At 36.6% G+C, this 18,743-nt stretch overlaps 4 protein-coding genes across 4 annotated transcripts; all 4 read left to right on the plus strand.

Moving 5' to 3' along the window:
- The first annotated feature begins 5,245 nt into the window (after positions 1-5,245).
- On the plus strand, positions 5,246-5,826 carry LOC138884250 (uncharacterized). The gene is made up of 2 exons (XM_070165319.1): positions 5,246-5,630; positions 5,765-5,826. Exons 1-2 carry the CDS (start codon positions 5,246-5,248, stop codon positions 5,824-5,826), a joined length of 447 nt encoding a protein of 148 aa, XP_070021420.1.
- A 235-nt stretch (positions 5,827-6,061) lies between these two features.
- Positions 6,062-6,689, plus strand: LOC104216075 (uncharacterized). The gene is made up of 2 exons (XM_009766038.1): positions 6,062-6,373; positions 6,543-6,689. Exons 1-2 carry the CDS (start codon positions 6,062-6,064, stop codon positions 6,687-6,689), a joined length of 459 nt encoding a protein of 152 aa, XP_009764340.1.
- Positions 6,690-8,573: 1,884 nt separating this feature from the next.
- LOC104216074 (late embryogenesis abundant protein At1g64065-like) lies at positions 8,574-9,290 on the plus strand. The gene has a single exon (XM_009766037.1). The coding sequence runs from the start codon at positions 8,574-8,576 to the stop codon at positions 9,288-9,290; it is 717 nt and encodes a 238-aa protein (XP_009764339.1).
- Positions 9,291-10,099: 809 nt separating this feature from the next.
- Positions 10,100-10,645, plus strand: LOC138884251 (uncharacterized). The gene has a single exon (XM_070165320.1). It carries the CDS (start codon positions 10,100-10,102, stop codon positions 10,643-10,645), a length of 546 nt encoding a protein of 181 aa, XP_070021421.1.
- The last annotated feature ends 8,098 nt before the right edge of the window (positions 10,646-18,743 follow it).

Consider the following 18,743-nt stretch of genomic DNA (forward strand, 5'->3'; position numbering starts at 1 on the left):
ATACCTGAATCTGCACGTATGGTGCAGGGAGTAATGTGAGTACTCCGACCCAGTGAGTAATAATTATAAATAATTGCTGAAAATATGAAAACACGTAAAGGCACAAAACATTTCTATATCAAGCAGTAAAATCACTTAAGGCAGTAAATCGGTGAAGAAATCAAATGAAATCCCTTTTAAAATAAGTAAAACGGGTAATTTAACCGGTAAATAACAAGTAGAAATCCGCCCCTCGGGCACAATATCAATCACTCAGAACAGTATCAGCCCCTCGGGCTCACTCTTAGTACAGTATCAGCCCCTCGGGCTCACTCTCATATCATAATGGGTACCCGCGCTCACTGTGGGTGTGCAGACTCTGGAGAGGGCCCTTACGGCCCAAGCTCTATATCAAACCACCTCGTGGCATCATCTCTCGGCACTCGGCCTCACATCCCTCAAGCCACCTTGTGGAATTTAAAGTATCTCAGGCCCTCGGCCTCATATCACTCAGCATATCCTCACATATGGCCCTCGGCCTCACTCAGTCCGAAAATCATCACAAGCCCCTCGGGCATTAGTAAAACAGTAGTTCTCAGCCCAAAACATCATTTAGAAATATCATATAAGTTTCAAATCTAAGTAAAAGTGGCTGAGTTTGTAAAACAGTAGATATCAACAGGACTGAGTTCAAATAATAAGTCAAAGTAGTGAGGAATGGTGATAAAAATCCCCGAAGGGTTCAAATAGTTGGCACGAAGCCCAAATATGGCAATCGGCCAAAATCATGATGATAACAAATAAATTTCAGTCAAATACGCGGTAAAATCATCAATCGGGATGGACCAAGTCACAATCCCCAGTAGTAGAAGACCACACGCTCATCATCCAGTGCGTGTCTCACCTCAATATAACACTACGATGTGCAAATTCGGGGTTTCAAACCCTCAGGACATCATTTACAATCATTACTCACCTCGAGTCGGCTACAACTCTAGCTCGCAATGCCTTTGGCCCTCGAATCGGCCTCCACGCACGTCGAATCTATCCAAAATTAGAACGAATACGTCACAATATGCTAAGGGAACAAAGCCCAAGCGAAAACATTCAAAAAATCCCTAAATTAGCAAAACCCGAGCCCCGGGGACACTTCTCGAAACTCGGAACTTTTCACATCATTAGATTCCTCGTCTCCCCACGAGTTCATACATATTAAAAACACAAGAATCGGAGTTCAATTGACCCCTCAAATCCTTAATTTAAGCCCTCTTAAACTCAAGCCCTAAACCTCCATTTTTAGTCCTTTAATCTCTTAAATTTCAGTCCCAATCCATGAAATATTACCATAGAAGTGTGTTTTAGGTCAAAAATCCTTACCTTATCAAAGTTTTCTTGAAATCTCTCTTCAGAATCGCCCAAAAACTCTAAGTCTGAAGTTGAAATGAATAAACCCTTCAAAAATGGCGAAGAAGAAACATATATACCTTCTGCCCAGACATAACCGCATCTGCGGTCCAATAGCCGCTTCTGCGGTTATTTCTCCGCATCTGCAGAATTTCACTTACGGATCCACACCGCATCTGCGATCCACTCGCCGCATCTGCGGCTTCGCGGGTGCAGTTCCTTTTATGCATCTGCGATACCAGGCCTCTCTCAGCCTTACGCTTCTGCGACCCAAACAATGCTATGCCAGACCGCACCTGCGGTCCCCAAACCGCATGTGCGAAAACACTAGAAGCAGCAGAAAATCTGCAATCACTCAAGTTCCAAAACTTCCCGTTAACCATCCGAAATCACCCCGAGGCCCCCGGGATCTCAACCAAAAGCACCAACATGACCCAATACCTTCTTCGAACTTGTTCCAATCATCAAAACACCTCAAACAACATCAAATTTCTCAAAACTCATCGTATTCAAGCCTAAGTTTTCTAAAAACTTCTGAAATACGCTTTCGATCAAAAACCCAACCAAACCACATCCGAATGACCTGAAATTTTGCACACACATCCCAAATGACATAACGAAGCTACAACAATTCTTGGAATTCCATTCCGACCCTCGGATCAAAATCTCACCTATCGGCCGGAGATCGCAAAAATACTAACTTCGCCAATTCAAGCCTAATTCTATACCTGACCTCCAAAACCAATTCCGATCACACTCCTAATCCATAATTCACCTCCCGAAGCTAACTGAATCATCGAAACTCTCATCTGAGCCCCCTAACACATAAGTCAATATCCGGTTGACTTTTCCAACTTAACCCTACTTAAAAGAGACTAAGTATCTCATTTCCTACCAAAACCACTCCGAACGCAAACCAACCAACTCAAACACAAAAAAAAACACGGATAACGAAGCATAATGAAGCAGAAATAGGGAAAACGGAGTGGTAACTCATGAGACGACTGGCCGGGTCATCACACTAATCAACTTTTTTTCATTCTTTTTGCTTTGTCTTTTTCTGGAATTAAACTGCAGTGGAGGAGTTGGCGGCAGCTTATGACATTGCAGCAATAAAATTTCGTGGACTAAATGCAGTAACCAACATTGAAATAAACCGATACGACGTAAAAAGCATACTAAAGAGCAGTACATTTCCTATTGGAGGTGCATCAAAACGTCTCAAAGATGCTGAACAAGCTGATCAAATTGCTCTAGATTATCAAAGAGTTAGTCAATAAACCATTGGATCTCATCTCACAAATGGAACAATAATATATTTCAATGTAATTTCAACGTATTACGCTGTATTTTCATGATTTTCATTGTATTCATTGTCTTTTTTTTCATTGTAATTCAATGTATCTCGCTGTATTTCATGTATTTTATTGTATTCTCTATCTTTTTTCATTGTATTTCAATGTATCCCACAGTATTCTATGTATTTCATCGTATTCACTATCTCGCAATATGCCATGAATGTATTCATAAGTTTTTTTAATTGATATAATTTATGTATTCAGATGCATTATATAATTTCTCTGAAGATTGCTATGTTTTTGGGGTATTTTTTGGTTGAGAATCTTTTTTATAATTGAAAATACAAATTTTGTGTGTTATAATTGAGTTTGTTGAGTTATATTAGGAGTCTATCATGTTAATTGTTTCACTTTCCATTTTCAAAACAATGTAATCCCCTATTTCACGCTGTAAATATAGTTGAATACAATAATCTGTCCAACTGTAATCCCATGTTTCACTTCATGAATACACTCGAATACAACAACTGATTAGCTGGACTTCCCTGATTCACGCCTATTTTTGCTATTGTATTCATGAATACAATAGCTTAAATACATCAAATACATCTTATAACCACATAAAAGGTATCTATAATCTATAATATAGCAAATGGTATCTATAGATGGCTAATTACTACTAAAAGATAGTGCTTTATGAAAAGAGATTTTTTCCTTCCTATACCATATATGAAACTTTATTACCAAATATGTGCATAGTTTCTAATTTACCCGCCATGTTCACACTTTTTCTACAATTATTATATCATTCATTAAATACTAATTGTTAGTACCTGAATCTTCCTAATTAGGCGCGCTACAAATCAGGAACAAAATATTCTAATTGATTTAGCGACCTTCAGATCAAATTTGAAACGGAAATCCTTTATCTTCAATTTAAAATCAAATTACATAAACTCTTTTCTGCAAAAACTCTGTTCTTCGATATTTTTCCTTAAACCACAAATCAAAAAAAGACAAAATCGTCAACAAATTCGAATTAAATTGTAGAAATCAGTTCTGCAAAAGCTCAGTTCGTCGACTTTTTTCCTCAATCCACTGATCAAAAAAGTGACAAAATATTCAACAAATTCAAGTCAAATTGTAGAAATCAATTCTGCCGATACTCTGTTCTTCGTCTTTTTTTCTTAATCCAAAAAATCAAAAAAGCGACAAAATATTGAACAATACCTCAGCAATGACACGCAATCATGTCCAAAATTCTAATCATGCTACAATTAAATGGGAATTGGGATAGCTATGGCAGATTTAGAGATTTTCAAGTTGATGGTATTATGTTCGATGAGGATGCAAGTTACAGTATGTTGATTCTACAATTGCAGAGCAATTAATGATTGATACTTCGGAAAAAATTGTAGAAATCAAATACATTGTGAATGAGAATTGTCCTCCAATGAAGATTAGGAACGATATGGGGGTTTGTGTGTATATGGAGATAAAAAAGGAGAATAAAAACTTAGGATCGTATCTGTTATTTATAAGTGTACGAGATTTCAATATGGAATTGACTATTACTATGAGAACACAAGTGCAGGTTTGTTATGTTTTAAATTCTATGGAAGTCTGATATTACAGTAATATCTATAAAATTCCTACATTTATCTACAAATAAACTACACATCAGTTTTATGATATATAAAGCAATATTATTTTCATGATTATCTACAAAATTACTACATTTATACTACAATGAAACTACAATCTATGTTGAAAAAATGTTGACTACAAAAATTTTCTCTTCAGCTACAAATTTTCTACAGAAATTCTACAAATCAGTTTAAGTATGTATAAAGCAGTATTATTTGTAAGGGTATCTACATAATTACTACATTTATACTACAATTAAACTACAATCTATGTGGGAAAAAATATTGAAAATTTTCTCTTCATCTATAATTTATCTACAAAGATTCTACAAAATTGTAATGACACTGTTTATCTTTATTTTCATGCAGGTTCGTCTGGGACAATAAAGTTACTTGATTTGTCAGCCTCTCCAGTCATAGAGGAATATCAAAGTGAAATAATAACTGAAGGTACACAAGGTGTTATCGAAGAAGGACAAGTGTATCAAGACAAGCAAACAATTGCAACTACAATGAAGCACTATTCTGTCATGCACAAGTATCAATTCAGGGTTAAAAGATCTAGCCACAAAAGGTATGAATATATTAATGGTGAAAAGATCATTATAAACAGTATTTTCCTTGTGATATGTGTTTTTCAAACATTGTAGATGAAAAGTAGTTATATTGTATAGTATGTTACTTTATGTTAAAACAGTCTTTTTGTTACATCTACATTGATAACCTGTATTATAAATGTATTTTTTTGTAGCTACTGGCTTATATGCGTTGGAGAAAACTGTAATTGGCACTTCAAGGCAACATCAGTTAACGATTCTGCAATGTTCAAGATCAGGAGTTTCAATCGACAACACACATGCATCTTAATAGACGATACATTCATACAGCGCAAACGTACTGCAGTTGTAAGTTGGTAGCATGGTCATTCCAAAGTATTGTGATCCTAAGACAGTTTACACACCAAAGGACATACAAACTGATATGTTGTCCCAACAAGGAGTGAACCTAAGCTACATGCAAGCATGGAGAGCAAAGGAAAAGGCTTTACAGTTTTTGAGAGGCCATCCGGCTGACTCTTACAACAAATTACCAAAATATTTTTATATTCTTGAGAAGACGTATCCTGGTTCAGTTGTTAAATTGAAGAAGACAGCAGATGAATGCTTCTTATATGCATTTGTTGCTATTTATACATCAATAAGTGGTTGGGAATATTGTAGACCAGTAGTAGTGGTTGATGGGACATTCTTAAAGTCAGCATACAGGGGGATTATGCTGACAGCAAGCACAATGGATGCAACAGGTAAAATTGTAGTTATTTTGTAGGCAGTTTATAAATTGTAGATACTTTGTAGATTTATTGTAGTTTATATGTATTTGTGTTTTTATATGCATTTTCAAAGCTGGCAGTTAATTATTTTTTGACTAATAATGTAGGTACAATATTGCCTTTGGCATATGCTGTGGTTGATTCGGAAAAAGACGCATCGTGGAAGTGATTTTTTGAGCAATTCAAGCAAGCATATGGTGAAAGAACTTCAATATGTGTTTTTTCATATAGGAATGAGAGTATCCTAAAGGCAACATCAATTGTCTATCCGGGCGTGCCACACTACTCTTGCATGTGGCATATTTGGACAAATATAAGGGCAAAGTTCAAGAAGGGTCATCTACAATTAAATGAATTGTACTTTACTACATCACGATCATACACTGGATGAATTTAATGAAAGGATGTCGAAGATTGAAGAGATATACCCGCGTGTTAAATCATACCTCTATAATATTGGCTATCATAGATGGTCAAGAGTACATGCAACGGTGAATAGAACTTGGACTATGACATCAAACATTGCAGAGTCGTTGAATGCTGTAACAAAAGATGCAAGAGGGCTGCCAATATTTGACCTATTAGAATATATGGGGACACTTCTTGAACGCTGGACGAACGAGAAGTTATTGAAGGCAAATGGTACTTTCACATTCCTTGGGTCCAAATTCAACAAAGAATTGGAGAACAACAGAACATTATCTCAGAAACTTAGGGTAAGATCTATTTATTTGGTGCAAAAAAATAATATTTTAATATACAATATTTCCAGATTGTAGATAAATTGTAGTTAATTTATAGATTGTAGATAATTTGTAGATAAATTGTAGATAATCTATTTTATGATTGTAAATATTTTTCTTTCTGTTTGTTATGTAATTGTAGGTGAGGGCTTCAACAGATCATATTCATACTGTGATAGATGGTGTATCTTATACTCCCCCACATTTCTCTCTCCACTTCCCATCCCCTCTCCTACGTATCTTGCACCCACCCATGATTCCACCATTGACAACCATTAAAAAGCTTTGAATTCGAATTTAGGTTTCAAAAAACATTATCTGTTTGAATTGGATGGTGCTGCAAAGAATTGGGAATTCTCTCAACGTCTCTCTCTATCTCTCAATCCCTAATTTCAGTAATGTAAAGCAAAGGAAAAGAGAGCAGCAATTCCACCATTGACAGTCATTAAAAAGTTTTGAAGCTTTGAATTCGAATTTGTGTTTTCAAAAATCATTATTTGTTTGGATTGAGTATTGTTGCAAACAATTGTGAATATGATTTGGAGTTTATATCTCAATTTTGAGGGGTTTTGGTGAAGATTAGACTTTGGTTTTGGCTGAATTTCAGATTGAAACTCGAAGAAGAAGAAGAAGACATGATATACATTATATTTACGGAATTATAGTAAAATTGTATTCTGTTGTTTATATATTTTTCTTTTATTTATTTAATTATTGTATGAAAGTTGAACAACATTGTATCAAAATTATATTTAAGTTGTATGATATTGTAGTTTTATATAACTGAGTAGAAATAATGTATAAAAATTATAGATAAGTCGCATAATATATAATTAGTTGTATGAAATTTATTTTTACTATGTATAAATCAGATACAAAATATACAAAAGATATATTGTATAAAAATTTTACAAAATTTGTATTTAAGTTGTATGATATTGTAGTTGTATATAATTGGGCAGAAATAATGTATGAAAGTTGTAAATAAATTGCAAATACGTTATATAATATATAATTAGTTGTATGAAATTTATTTTTATACTAAATTTGAAAAAAAGGACAATATTAGATGTTATCAAAAAAAGAAAAACTTTCATTATCTTTTTCCTCATAACAGAACTTATGAAAATCTACAAAATTCTCTTGGCCTGTAAGTTCCCATACTTACCTCTGTCGACCTGTAAGTTGACACTTGTTATTGGTTTCTTCTGTTGTTTGTGAGGGATATTTTTATTTTACCAAAATTGAAAACTGAAATCAAGGATACAGTAGTTAGCTTAAATTGCTATAAGGGTGGAAGATCCGGAAAGAAAAGGGGAAGAGGAGAGAAAAAAGGATAAATATATAACTAAATTAATAATGGATTGAGAGTCTTTTAATGTGGAATGTATATATTTTGTAAACAAAACTTGTTTAGGTCGGGTAATTAACTAAGCTTGGACAATTTTGGTAATAAAGTTTGAAATAGTGTATAGGAATGTAAAAATCCCGCGTAATGACCAATATGTCCTCATTTAAAATATTGGAGTATTATAAAATATGTACATGTCATTTTCATAACTTGATGCTTAAAATTAAGTACTTTCTTGAAGAAAAAAATTGGCCTTCTAATACTAATAAAAGCGTTATACAAGCTGCTACAGCTCCAAAATACTTTTTCAAAAAGCATTTATAGTCAGACCTTTCTATAATAACATCGTTATATAACAGACAATCACTATAAAAGCTAAGCTTTTATGGAATCAATTTTCATACTATGTTATAATATGTGTTCTATATAACAACACATCACTATAACAATCAAAAAAATTCGGAACAAATGACGTTATTATAGGGATGTTTGACTGTAATATAAAATACTTTTCTCAAAATAAGCACATTTTAAAGTTTTATCAAACATGCTCTTATTAGATTAATAAAATAATGAAAAAACATAAATATTCCTTCTAAAGAAGTCAAGGCATAGATACTTCATAATTGGACTCATCAATGCTCTCAAGTCTGCTATTAATGGGTCAAAACTAGTTGAATATCTAGAAAAACTCAAAGCCTAAAACAGCTAGAAATATTCAACTTTGGCTTGAAAAGTAGTCAGCTCTATACCATTTGTCACTTTAAATACTCTCATTTCATAGCAAAATTATCATCATCAATTTTTAGAAACTTTCCAAAAATGTCTCCACCCCAATCTCCAAATTCCACCATGATTGAATCTAGAAATCAAGTTCGACCTTTGGCACCTGCATCCCATCGTATACACGTAGAAAACGAAGAAACCATTGATTCCACGTTCATGTCCAGTATGGAGTTAGCCAAAAAACGACGTCGTAAAAGATGCATGAAATGTTGTAGTTGTTGTGGTATCACAACAATAACCCTAGTTGTGATCATCGTAATTCTTGCATTCACCGTTTTCAAGGTGAAAAAACCTACTATAAAAATGAACTCAATCAAATTTGATGGGTTGAGTTATCTTACTAATAGTTCCAATCTACAAACCAACGTGAACATAACGGTCTCTGCAGATTTCTCTATTAAAAACCCTAACGCTGCCTCGTTCAAGTTTAACGAGGCAACTACTAGTCTGATATACGATGACAGAGTCATCGTAGAAGTCTTAACGCCAGCAGCGAATGCTAAGGCTCGACGAACGTTTCGAATGATCGTGAATGTCACAGTTATGGTTGATAAATTATCAAGCATTCCTAGACTAGCAAGTGATTTGGTGGCAAGGAAATTGCCTTTGAGTATGTCCACAAGTATTAATGGAAGGGTCAAGATTTTGGTGATTAAGAAAAGTGTTGGTATACAAATGAATTGCAATATGATAGTTGATTTACAAACGCAAGATGCTAAGAATATGGATTGCAAAAAGAAAGTTTCTCTCTAGATTTGATGTTGATTTGATTGTGAAGGGTAAGTCGGAAGTAAAGAATATTCACGTTGGAAGTTACTGGTTCGATCGAGTTATATGACACTACAGTTTAAATTGTGATGTATATTTTGGTGATTTATAAGAATTAGATATATTCGAGTTTTTAATAGCCAGTGTTATACTTAGTTGACATTTATTTTTGAGTGATATATAAAAGAGTTGTGTGGCATTGTTCAATATTTCTTTAATTTGTTTGAGATTATAATTTGTGTTTGAGTATTGTGTGGAATATGATGCACGGAAGGAATAAAAAAGGTTATCTTTGGTTCTACGTTACTTTCGACCAAAAAATACATATATTTAACCATTATTGCCTCATATTCTAGTACTTTTAGTCGTCTTTTGAGTATTAATTATATTACTTTATGCTTAATATTATATTTTAACTGCGTAGGAATAAAGCGATGTGAAGATGAAGAGAATTGGAGCAAAATTGAATAAAACGTGGAAGAAAAAGAAAGAAAGCAAAAACTTAAAAAACAAAAGAAATAGTATATCCTTTGGGTTTTGTCCCCCCAAGTGGAAGACAAAAGAAATGGAGACAAAAAGGCTATAGTAGAAAGAGAATGAGCAACTTCTCACTAACCAATCCAACCAAAAATTCACATCAAATTTCACTCAAACCCCCTGACAAAAATTCACCAACAATCAATCCTTCAACCAATCCAACGGTCAATTCTACTTCATCTTATAACGAGAAATTAATTCAAGGTGAAATATTCTCAACTAATCCTCAATCAAACCCAAAGCCCTCGGGTACAACAATGGACACCCAACCCTATGACTTTGGAAATACTTCAATGGAAGTTGTGTACCAAAATATGAGGCAAATCATCCTGAGTGAGGATGATAAACAGAGAATGTATAATCCATGGAAGTACTCGCTAATTATCAAACTCATGGGCAAAAGAATAGTTCATCACTACCTTAAGAGGAAAACTCAAGAGTTATGGAAGGTAGATGAAAATTATCCTCTAATAGACCTAGGGGAAGATTACTATACGGTCAAGTTGATGAAAGAAGAGAGCATGATAAGGATTCTACATAATGGTCCATGGTTCATCAAAGGTTACTTCTTATCCGTACAAAAATGGGTTCCAAATTTTGTAGCAACAAAGGCATCCCAAAACTACACATCCGTTTGGATTAGATTACCACAGCTTTCCACGGAATTTTATGATGAGATCATCCTCACAAAAATTGGGAATTGCATTGGTAAGCTACTGAAAGTGGATGCATGCACATCAGTCACATTAAGGGGAAGGTATGCACGACTCTGTGTGGAATTGCCATTGGAACAGCCGATCTAAACCTTCATTATGATAGGACACCACAAACAACGAATTCACTATGAAGGAGAAGGTTTCTTGTGCAAAGCTTGTGGAAGGTTGGGCCACTCAAATCAAAGTTGCCCACATAGGACTTTTCCAAGTGGACAAACAAATGGACCTGCCACAAATGAGGCATCACTATTTAAGGAAGACAATACACAAGAGTGGATGATAGTTTCCTTTCCAAGAAAAAAGCAAAGGCAAGGCAGCCAATCATTAGTTGACTAAGGCAATCTCCACTACTGGCCAGGTATCGGTGTACGCATTTTTGATGCAATGTCAGGTAAGTTCTTAAATACCCAACGTATGAATTATGCCAATACTCAAGTACAAAATAACTCTAAGGCAGTCTATAATACCTCTCAATCAGATAAAGGAAAAAGGGTAACCTTAGAAGCAAATCACCCCACTGGAAAACCACACTTTGGGAGAGTGGTTTTTCAAACAAACCACAAGAGTACACAGATTTGCAAAACTCTATTAAAGAAAAAAATAAAAAGACAACTATAATTTGCATGGCACTTTAGACACATTCCCTACAAGTGGCAAAAACGTGTCACAACCAAATCCGAATAATAACTACCCAAACCTTTTATCTAACAAAATGGACTTGGTAGTAAATCACTCATTAATCAACATGAGCAGTTAAAATACCATTATTTCCCCTAGTAATATCCACCCCGGTAACTTAAACACCCACTCAAATGACATGCAACCCCCCCCCTCACTATTTTTAACTCCACCATGCAACACATGGACGTAGAAGATTGCCAAGTGGATGAAGGCAAATCCATGCAAGATTTGGAAGATCTTCTTATAAATCACACGCAAACCCTCCCAAATACTATAAACATAGAGCACATCATTACTAACCCTACTACTCCAATATATAGTATCACCCCTATATTACCCCAAGCCACTAAAAATGTCAAGACCACCACTAACCTTGAGAAGGAGATATCGTCTGATTCAACTAATCCACCTCTTAAGAAATCCGAAAATGAACAACCTACCACCATTCCCTCCCCAAATCCAACCAAATCCAGTCATCTATGCTCAACCTCCGAGCCCTCCCAACCATGTACCACAATCATGGTTGGAACTGGGGCTTCAAGGGCATGTCATCTCCTTCAACATGGAGATCAATGGATAGGAGTCCATTATAATCATCCAGAACACACACTTCCTTGCACAACTAATCTCGGAGGGAATGAGCCTAGCCATGAATAACTACATAAATCAAATGTGGATGAGCAATACTCTACAACCCCTAACACCCTCACTAAATCGAAACCTAGTTCACAACATGCAGCAGATGTGGAGCATACCCCACAATTCCAACCAACAACTGCCTCAAAACCCACCTATCATTCTTCCCTTCTTTGCTCCGGAGGACCTGATGATGTTGAACCCTATCTTCACACAATGGACACCACAACCCATGAAAGACCAGCCACTAGGTCCTCAACCAGAGCCAATAGAAGAACAACCACTAATTCCAAACATGCAGAATCAGGAAGGGATTCAGGAGGAGAAGAGGAGGAAGAGGACGACTTAGCACTCTTGGGGGAGCCAGCAGTGGCTTTTTCAAGCCTAAACGAGGTAAAAATACTCATCTTCAAGGAAATTCTAGATAGGAAGTCTATCTTCAACTACCCAACAACACTTTACAAGTGCTCCTTGGACATCCGCGCTCCCCACGATCCCACTGTGGGAAAGAATGTAGTGATTCTGGTTCCTTCTCTAAGGAGGAACCCAAACAACATCCCACCCAACATGAATCCCATGCATCGGCCCAGTAATATCATTATTTGGAACGTTAGAGGAGCAAACAATGACAATTTTAGTAGGCACTTTCGTGAACTTATGGACACTCACAAGCCTAACCTAGTTGCTTTGCTGGAAACAAAAATGGAAACACACATATCCATTCTTGAATGGTATCATTTCACTGATATGGTTGAAGTGCCTGCCATTGGAAATTCTGGAGGTATGGTCCTCCTTTGGAACAATGAAGTGGTAAAGGTCATCAACTTCACCAGAAATGTCCAATCGATCCATGCAATGGTAGAGGTAAAACCAAAAAACATTACATGGCTCTTTTCTACTGTTTATGCTAGCAATGTTTTAGCCACTTATTATGGGATAACTTTAAATCTATATTTGATAAGTATAAGGGACTTTGGCTTGTTACGGGGGATTTTAATGAAATTATTAATTCAGCGGATAAGTTTGGTGTAGGCTAATTAACCAAAAAAGGGCTAGAAACCTAATAGACTGCCTAAACTATTGTAACCTTGTAGACCTCGGTTACAAAGGTTGCAAATACACATGGTCAAACCATCGTAGGAGGAATGGGGGTCTCATTATGGAAAGGTTAGATAGGGTTTACTCAAACTCTGATTGGTTACAAGAATTCAATAATGTAACGGTTACTCATCTCCCTAAAATTTATTCTGACCATAATCCAATATTGGTTAATCTTAACAATAGTATTAATAATACCCATGCAAGGCCTTTCAGGCTGGAAACTTTTTGGTGCTCGCATTCGGACATCCCAAGAATTGTAAAAGAAAGTTGGGAAAATAGGGGCATTATTAAGGGGACTGAACAATTTCAAAACAGTGTTTTGGAATGGAAATTACCTTTGGGAATATCTTTGCTAGGAAAAGAAAGTTATTAAAGCGTATAACTGGTATTCAAAACTCTCCTAGTTACCAATATAGCAATTTCTTAGAGACCTAGAGGTAAAACTTATAGAAGATTATGATTCAATTCTCAAACTAGAGGAGGATTATTGGAAATTGCGTTCTAGGACTAATTGGTTAAATGAAGGGGATGCAAATACTACGTATTTTCATATTCAATCCACTAATCGGAGAAGGAGAAATAATAATGTCTTCTTTAAAGATAATTATGGCAATTGGATCGAAAACCAAAAAGCCCTTATGGAGTATGTATCCAATCATTTCCAGAAAAAATCACCACATCTCATGAATACACAAATTGGAGAGACATTAGATTGGGTAACATTAGCTACAAGAAAGTAGACCTGTCAAGCCTTGATAGTCAACTAAAAAACCATGAGATTAGGAGAGCTATTTTTTTGTTTAAACCATGCAAGGCGCCCGGACCTGATGGTCTACACCCTTTTTTCTTCCAAAGATTCTGGCCAATTCTAGGAAGTAAAGTCATTAATTAATGCCAAAAAAAATTTAACTCTAAGTTTATGCCCCAGGACATTAATAAAACCTACGTTTGTTTGATCCCTAAGTTCAATAATGCAAACAAAATTCAAAACTTTAGACCAATTAGTCTTTGTAACACTTTGTATAAAGTGATTACTAAGGTAATTGCTAACCGCATTAAGCCGTTCCTAAAACATCTAATTAGTGATCAACAAAGTAGTTTTGTTAAAAATAGACGAGCCACTGATAATGCTATAATTTAAAACGTTTTAACAGCCAGACCGGGAAAGGAAATTGCATTTTAAATCTTGACCTGGAAAAGGCTTTCGACAAGTTGGAGTGGTCATTCGTATATAGAACTTTAAACTTTCACAACTTCCCCCCCCCCCAATATAACAACCTTAATTGTTAACAGCATATCAATAAGTATTATCTCTATCTTAGTTAATGGAAATAAAACGGAGGAATTTTATCCCACCAAGGGAATTTGACAAGGGGACCCAATGTCACCATATCTATTAATCTTATGCATGGATATGTTGTCCAAAAATATTGAGTACCAAGTGGATACCCTAAATTGGAATCCAATCCTCTTGAATAAAAAATGTCCCCCTTGTCCCACTTATTCTTTGCATATGACTTAACCTTAATTGGTCGTACTAACAACAAAATTGTCACTACTATGTGGAATAGTATGGAGTTTTTTTGTCAATATTCTGGTCTTAATATTAACAAGGATAAATTGAAATTGTTACTATCAAAATCATGCACAAATAGAATTATTAATTGGGCCACTACTTTTTTGACATGAAGATTAGTAAGGATTTTGGTACCTACCTAGGTTTTCCAATGCTCAATATCCAACCTAGACACGAAGATTTCCTGTCTATAATTGATAAAATGCGGGCTAAGCTAAATATTTGGAATGCAAAATGGCTAAGCATGGCAGAAAGGTGTACCCTTATAAAATCTACTCTAAGCACAATATCAAATCACCAAATGCAACTCTCAATGCTTCCTAGTAGGACACTAAAGGAAATCGATAAGATCCAAAGAGATTTTTTCTGAGGAACTACAACTGAAAAGAGGAAAATGCACTTAATAGGCTGGAACGTGGTTACACTGCCTAAAGACATGGGGGGCTAGGTATTAAAAAAGCCAAGTCTAAGAATTTTTCTCTTCTGACTAGCCTTGCTTGGAGAAAATGACTCATTCTCTCTTTGGGCTCGAGTTCTCACTAGCCTATACGGCCATACTAAGTCTACTAAGGCTGGATCCAATACTTGGAAAAGCCTTCTAAAGGGTTGGAACTTTTGTCAACAAGGTATAAGATGGTCAGTGAGCAATCACCCTAACATGTCCATATGGGACACCAACTGGATCCCTAACTATGGCAACCTTAGGGATAATTTAATAGGCCCCCTCACAAATAACGAGATTGATTTGAGAGTAAAAAACATCCAAAATGACAATACATGGGATTTAGCTCATATCTCTTTCGAACTACCACAAAATATCATTAATAGCATTCATTCCTTAACCATAGCCTCCACACACACAATCAACCTTATATGGAGTATGAATCCTAGTGGGATATTCACAACTTCTTCACGCTACAAATTAATTGACCCTCAATCTCAAGCTAGTAAAGATTTTGCATGGATATGGCGCATGAAATGCCCTAAAAATCTAGTTTTTCATGTGGAAATGCTACCATTAACGCCTACCTATTAGAGACTACCTAGGAAAAATTGGTATCAATATAGATACAACCTGTCCAATTTGCAAAAATAGGGATGAGTCCATACTTCATATTTTTTGGGAATGCAAGGTGGCACAATTTTTTTGGAGATCTATAGGGGTGTCTTTTACTAACCCTATGTCAAATGAGCACTGAGTGGACTTCCTATGTAAAAAATACCTCAAATACCTACTAAGTTCATCACTTGGGATGATGTTTTCCCATTTGCATTTTGGGCTATTTGGAAAAACAGGAATGAAAATAATGTTAATAACACCAACCTTTCTATTAACACTACGAAAGTGTTTCAACAAACACTAGAATATCACTTGCTCATATCCAAGCCCACTATTGGTAATATTCCTATAAAGGTAAAGGTAAAATGGCACCCACCTCCAAACAACTGGTACAAGTTTAACTTTGATGGTGCCTTCAACAACGACTGCCTGCATGGAGGAATCAACGGAATCATATGCAACAACAAAGGAGAGTGGATATTGGGTTACTACTAGAAGTGTCCAATAATATCACCTATACATGCAGAACTCCTAGCTCTTCGGCAGGCACTTCTAATGATTATCAAGGAGAAGATCACCCCATGTGAACTAGAGACGGATGCCACAAAGGTGATTCGTTTTCTAGAAGAAGATTATCCTCCTTACAGTGATTTAATTCTTGAATGCAGGTGTTTAATGGGGAAGGCAATGCAGCAGGGGGAGATCATGATGACGCACAATTTCCGTGAAGGAAACAGGGTGACACACAAGATGGCCAAGGAAGCTCTAAAGTACCCTAGTTATAACATAACTCTTTATTTTGCAAAACCACCTACGTTTGCAATGGATTTGTATTGTAAGGACTAGAAAGGTTGTAACTATGTTAGGTCGTGTAGTATGAATGCATGCAACACTCTAGCATCTCTAGGAAATGACAATGCCCTATATGGCATGGCACAACTATGTACTAATGGCATCTCTATGGGTCTTGTACCCTAGTACTTGCTTCTGTCTTTTATTAATATTAATATAAGTATCTTTTCCCTTCAAAAAAATGGAGAGATACAATTAAAAGCAAAACGTTGAAGGACTTTGAACGGGAAAACGTATTGCTTCTAGCGCTAAGGCCAACATAACGCAAGGTATGTGACACTATATTACAGTTTGAATTATTACAGTTTGAATTGTGATGTATGTCTTGGTAATTTATAAGGATTAGATGTATTCGAGTTTTTAATAGCCAGTGTTATACTTAGTTGAGATTATTTTTGAGTGATATGTATAAAAGACTTGTATGGCATTGTTCAATATTTCTCAAATTTGTTTGAGATTATAGTTTGTGTATGAGTATTGTGTGTGTTTACCGTAAAAATGGTAACAACAATTAGATTTATAAATAGGATTCTAAAAATACGTGATACATTTTCGAGCTAGTTGTTAGAGCAGTTGATGCTAATAATATGGAGTTTAATGACGAAATACAAGCTAAAATGAGATAGTAATTGAACCGAAGGGCCTGCTGCCCGGGTATAGGTCTAGTCGATGGGGGACCTCGGGGTCAACGTCAGGGTCGAGCTCGAGCTATCGGGGATGGGATAACAATTGAGGATATAATTAAACAAGGCTCTTCACGGCCAATATTAAGTAATATAATGAAGAACAAGTAAGAGGGCAATGGATATTAAGGTGACTACGGGCCAGTACCAAGTGATAAACAAAGAACAGACAAGAAGGCAATAAAATCTAAATGGCTTCGAGCCAGTGAGGGCAAGCAAGTTAGAGGGGAAAAGGAGAGAGAAGATATTATTGCACTTGAGTAGAACAGTTGGAGCTCTGCCTTTATAGGGTGTTAGCGACTCCATTTTTATAGAGAAGGGGAAGTCCTAACTTCCTACAAGATACATTGCGTGATAAAAGAAATAGGATGGGACAACCGGCTAGCTTTACAATGTACGCGTGGGCTGATGTTGAGTCGCTTGAATAGACCTGATCGACCCCAAGTACATTCCTCGGGAGATTCCTGTGTTCGTCGGGGCTTTAGTCGACACCATCCTTGGTAGGGTACCGGCCGATCTTGAGAGAAGTGACTGGATCGAGATTTCGGGCTTCCAGGATCACCCTTCGAGGTATTCAGTCGAGGAGAAATTGGCCTCCCAGATTTTACCGTGCACAAATAGTCTCTGCATTTCTTAGAGGGAAGTGATAAGAAATGATTTTGACACCCCTCTTCTCGATCTCCCATAACGACGTCGCGCTGACGGCGCAACCTCCTTTTTACAGGTGTCGAGGTGCCTCGCCTTTCCGCTTCTCCAGGATTACCCAAAATGTCACGATTCTTCGATCTTCGTTGCTATCGGTTCAGCTTTTATGAACGCATTGATTGTGCCTGCTGTTACGCTCTTCGAGGGCAGTAATGGCGCTGTCGGTTACTTTTTCCTCCCTATAAATGGGACTTTTTGTGGTTGATTTTTTATCCAAATTTCCTTTGACACCCATCTTTTCTTCCTTTCCTGCTATCCTGAATTTCTGCCATCTCGTCATGTTTGAAGCTCGTATCCTCAAGGTATTACGCCGTGTGCATCGTGGCCCAACCATCGATCCTCTTTTGATTGGGCAAAGTTGTGTCGCTGTGATGTTGTTGTTGTTATTGTTAGTGTTGTTATCGTTAGCTCAGGGTGATGAGGTAGAGGACCGATTTCCTCCGACCCCGAGGATACTTTGGATTATGCACCGCTGCTCAAAAAGGGGCTCGAATTATACATCGTTGCTTACCCTCCTCCTTCGGCTCGGCGTGTTACACCCCTTTTGGATTCCCAAGGCATGTGTCAGCGGTCTCTGCCGGCTATTGCCTTCCGGGTCGAGGCAACGTCTCAAGATATGGCTTTAAAACGGCGGTACTAGCGGAGTTCGTACTAGCCAAAATTTTCACCCAACCACTTCTTATGTTCTTCCGATTTCTCTTAGTCATTTTGCTCTTCTCCCCTGCCTTCCTTTTCCATACCCTCCCTTTTGAAGACGCCATTCTGGGAGGATTAGGATGTGGTTATCGAGGGGATCGACCTTGGAAGATATTGTCTTTGAGGTCATATGCCTGAGAGGATGATGATGGAGACGCAACATGAATAGGATAGGCCCTTAGGCTCCTGTTGTAT

Source organism: Nicotiana sylvestris, chromosome 12 (assembly GCF_000393655.2).
Source record: "Nicotiana sylvestris chromosome 12, ASM39365v2, whole genome shotgun sequence".
Taxonomy (NCBI): domain Eukaryota; kingdom Viridiplantae; phylum Streptophyta; class Magnoliopsida; order Solanales; family Solanaceae; genus Nicotiana; species Nicotiana sylvestris.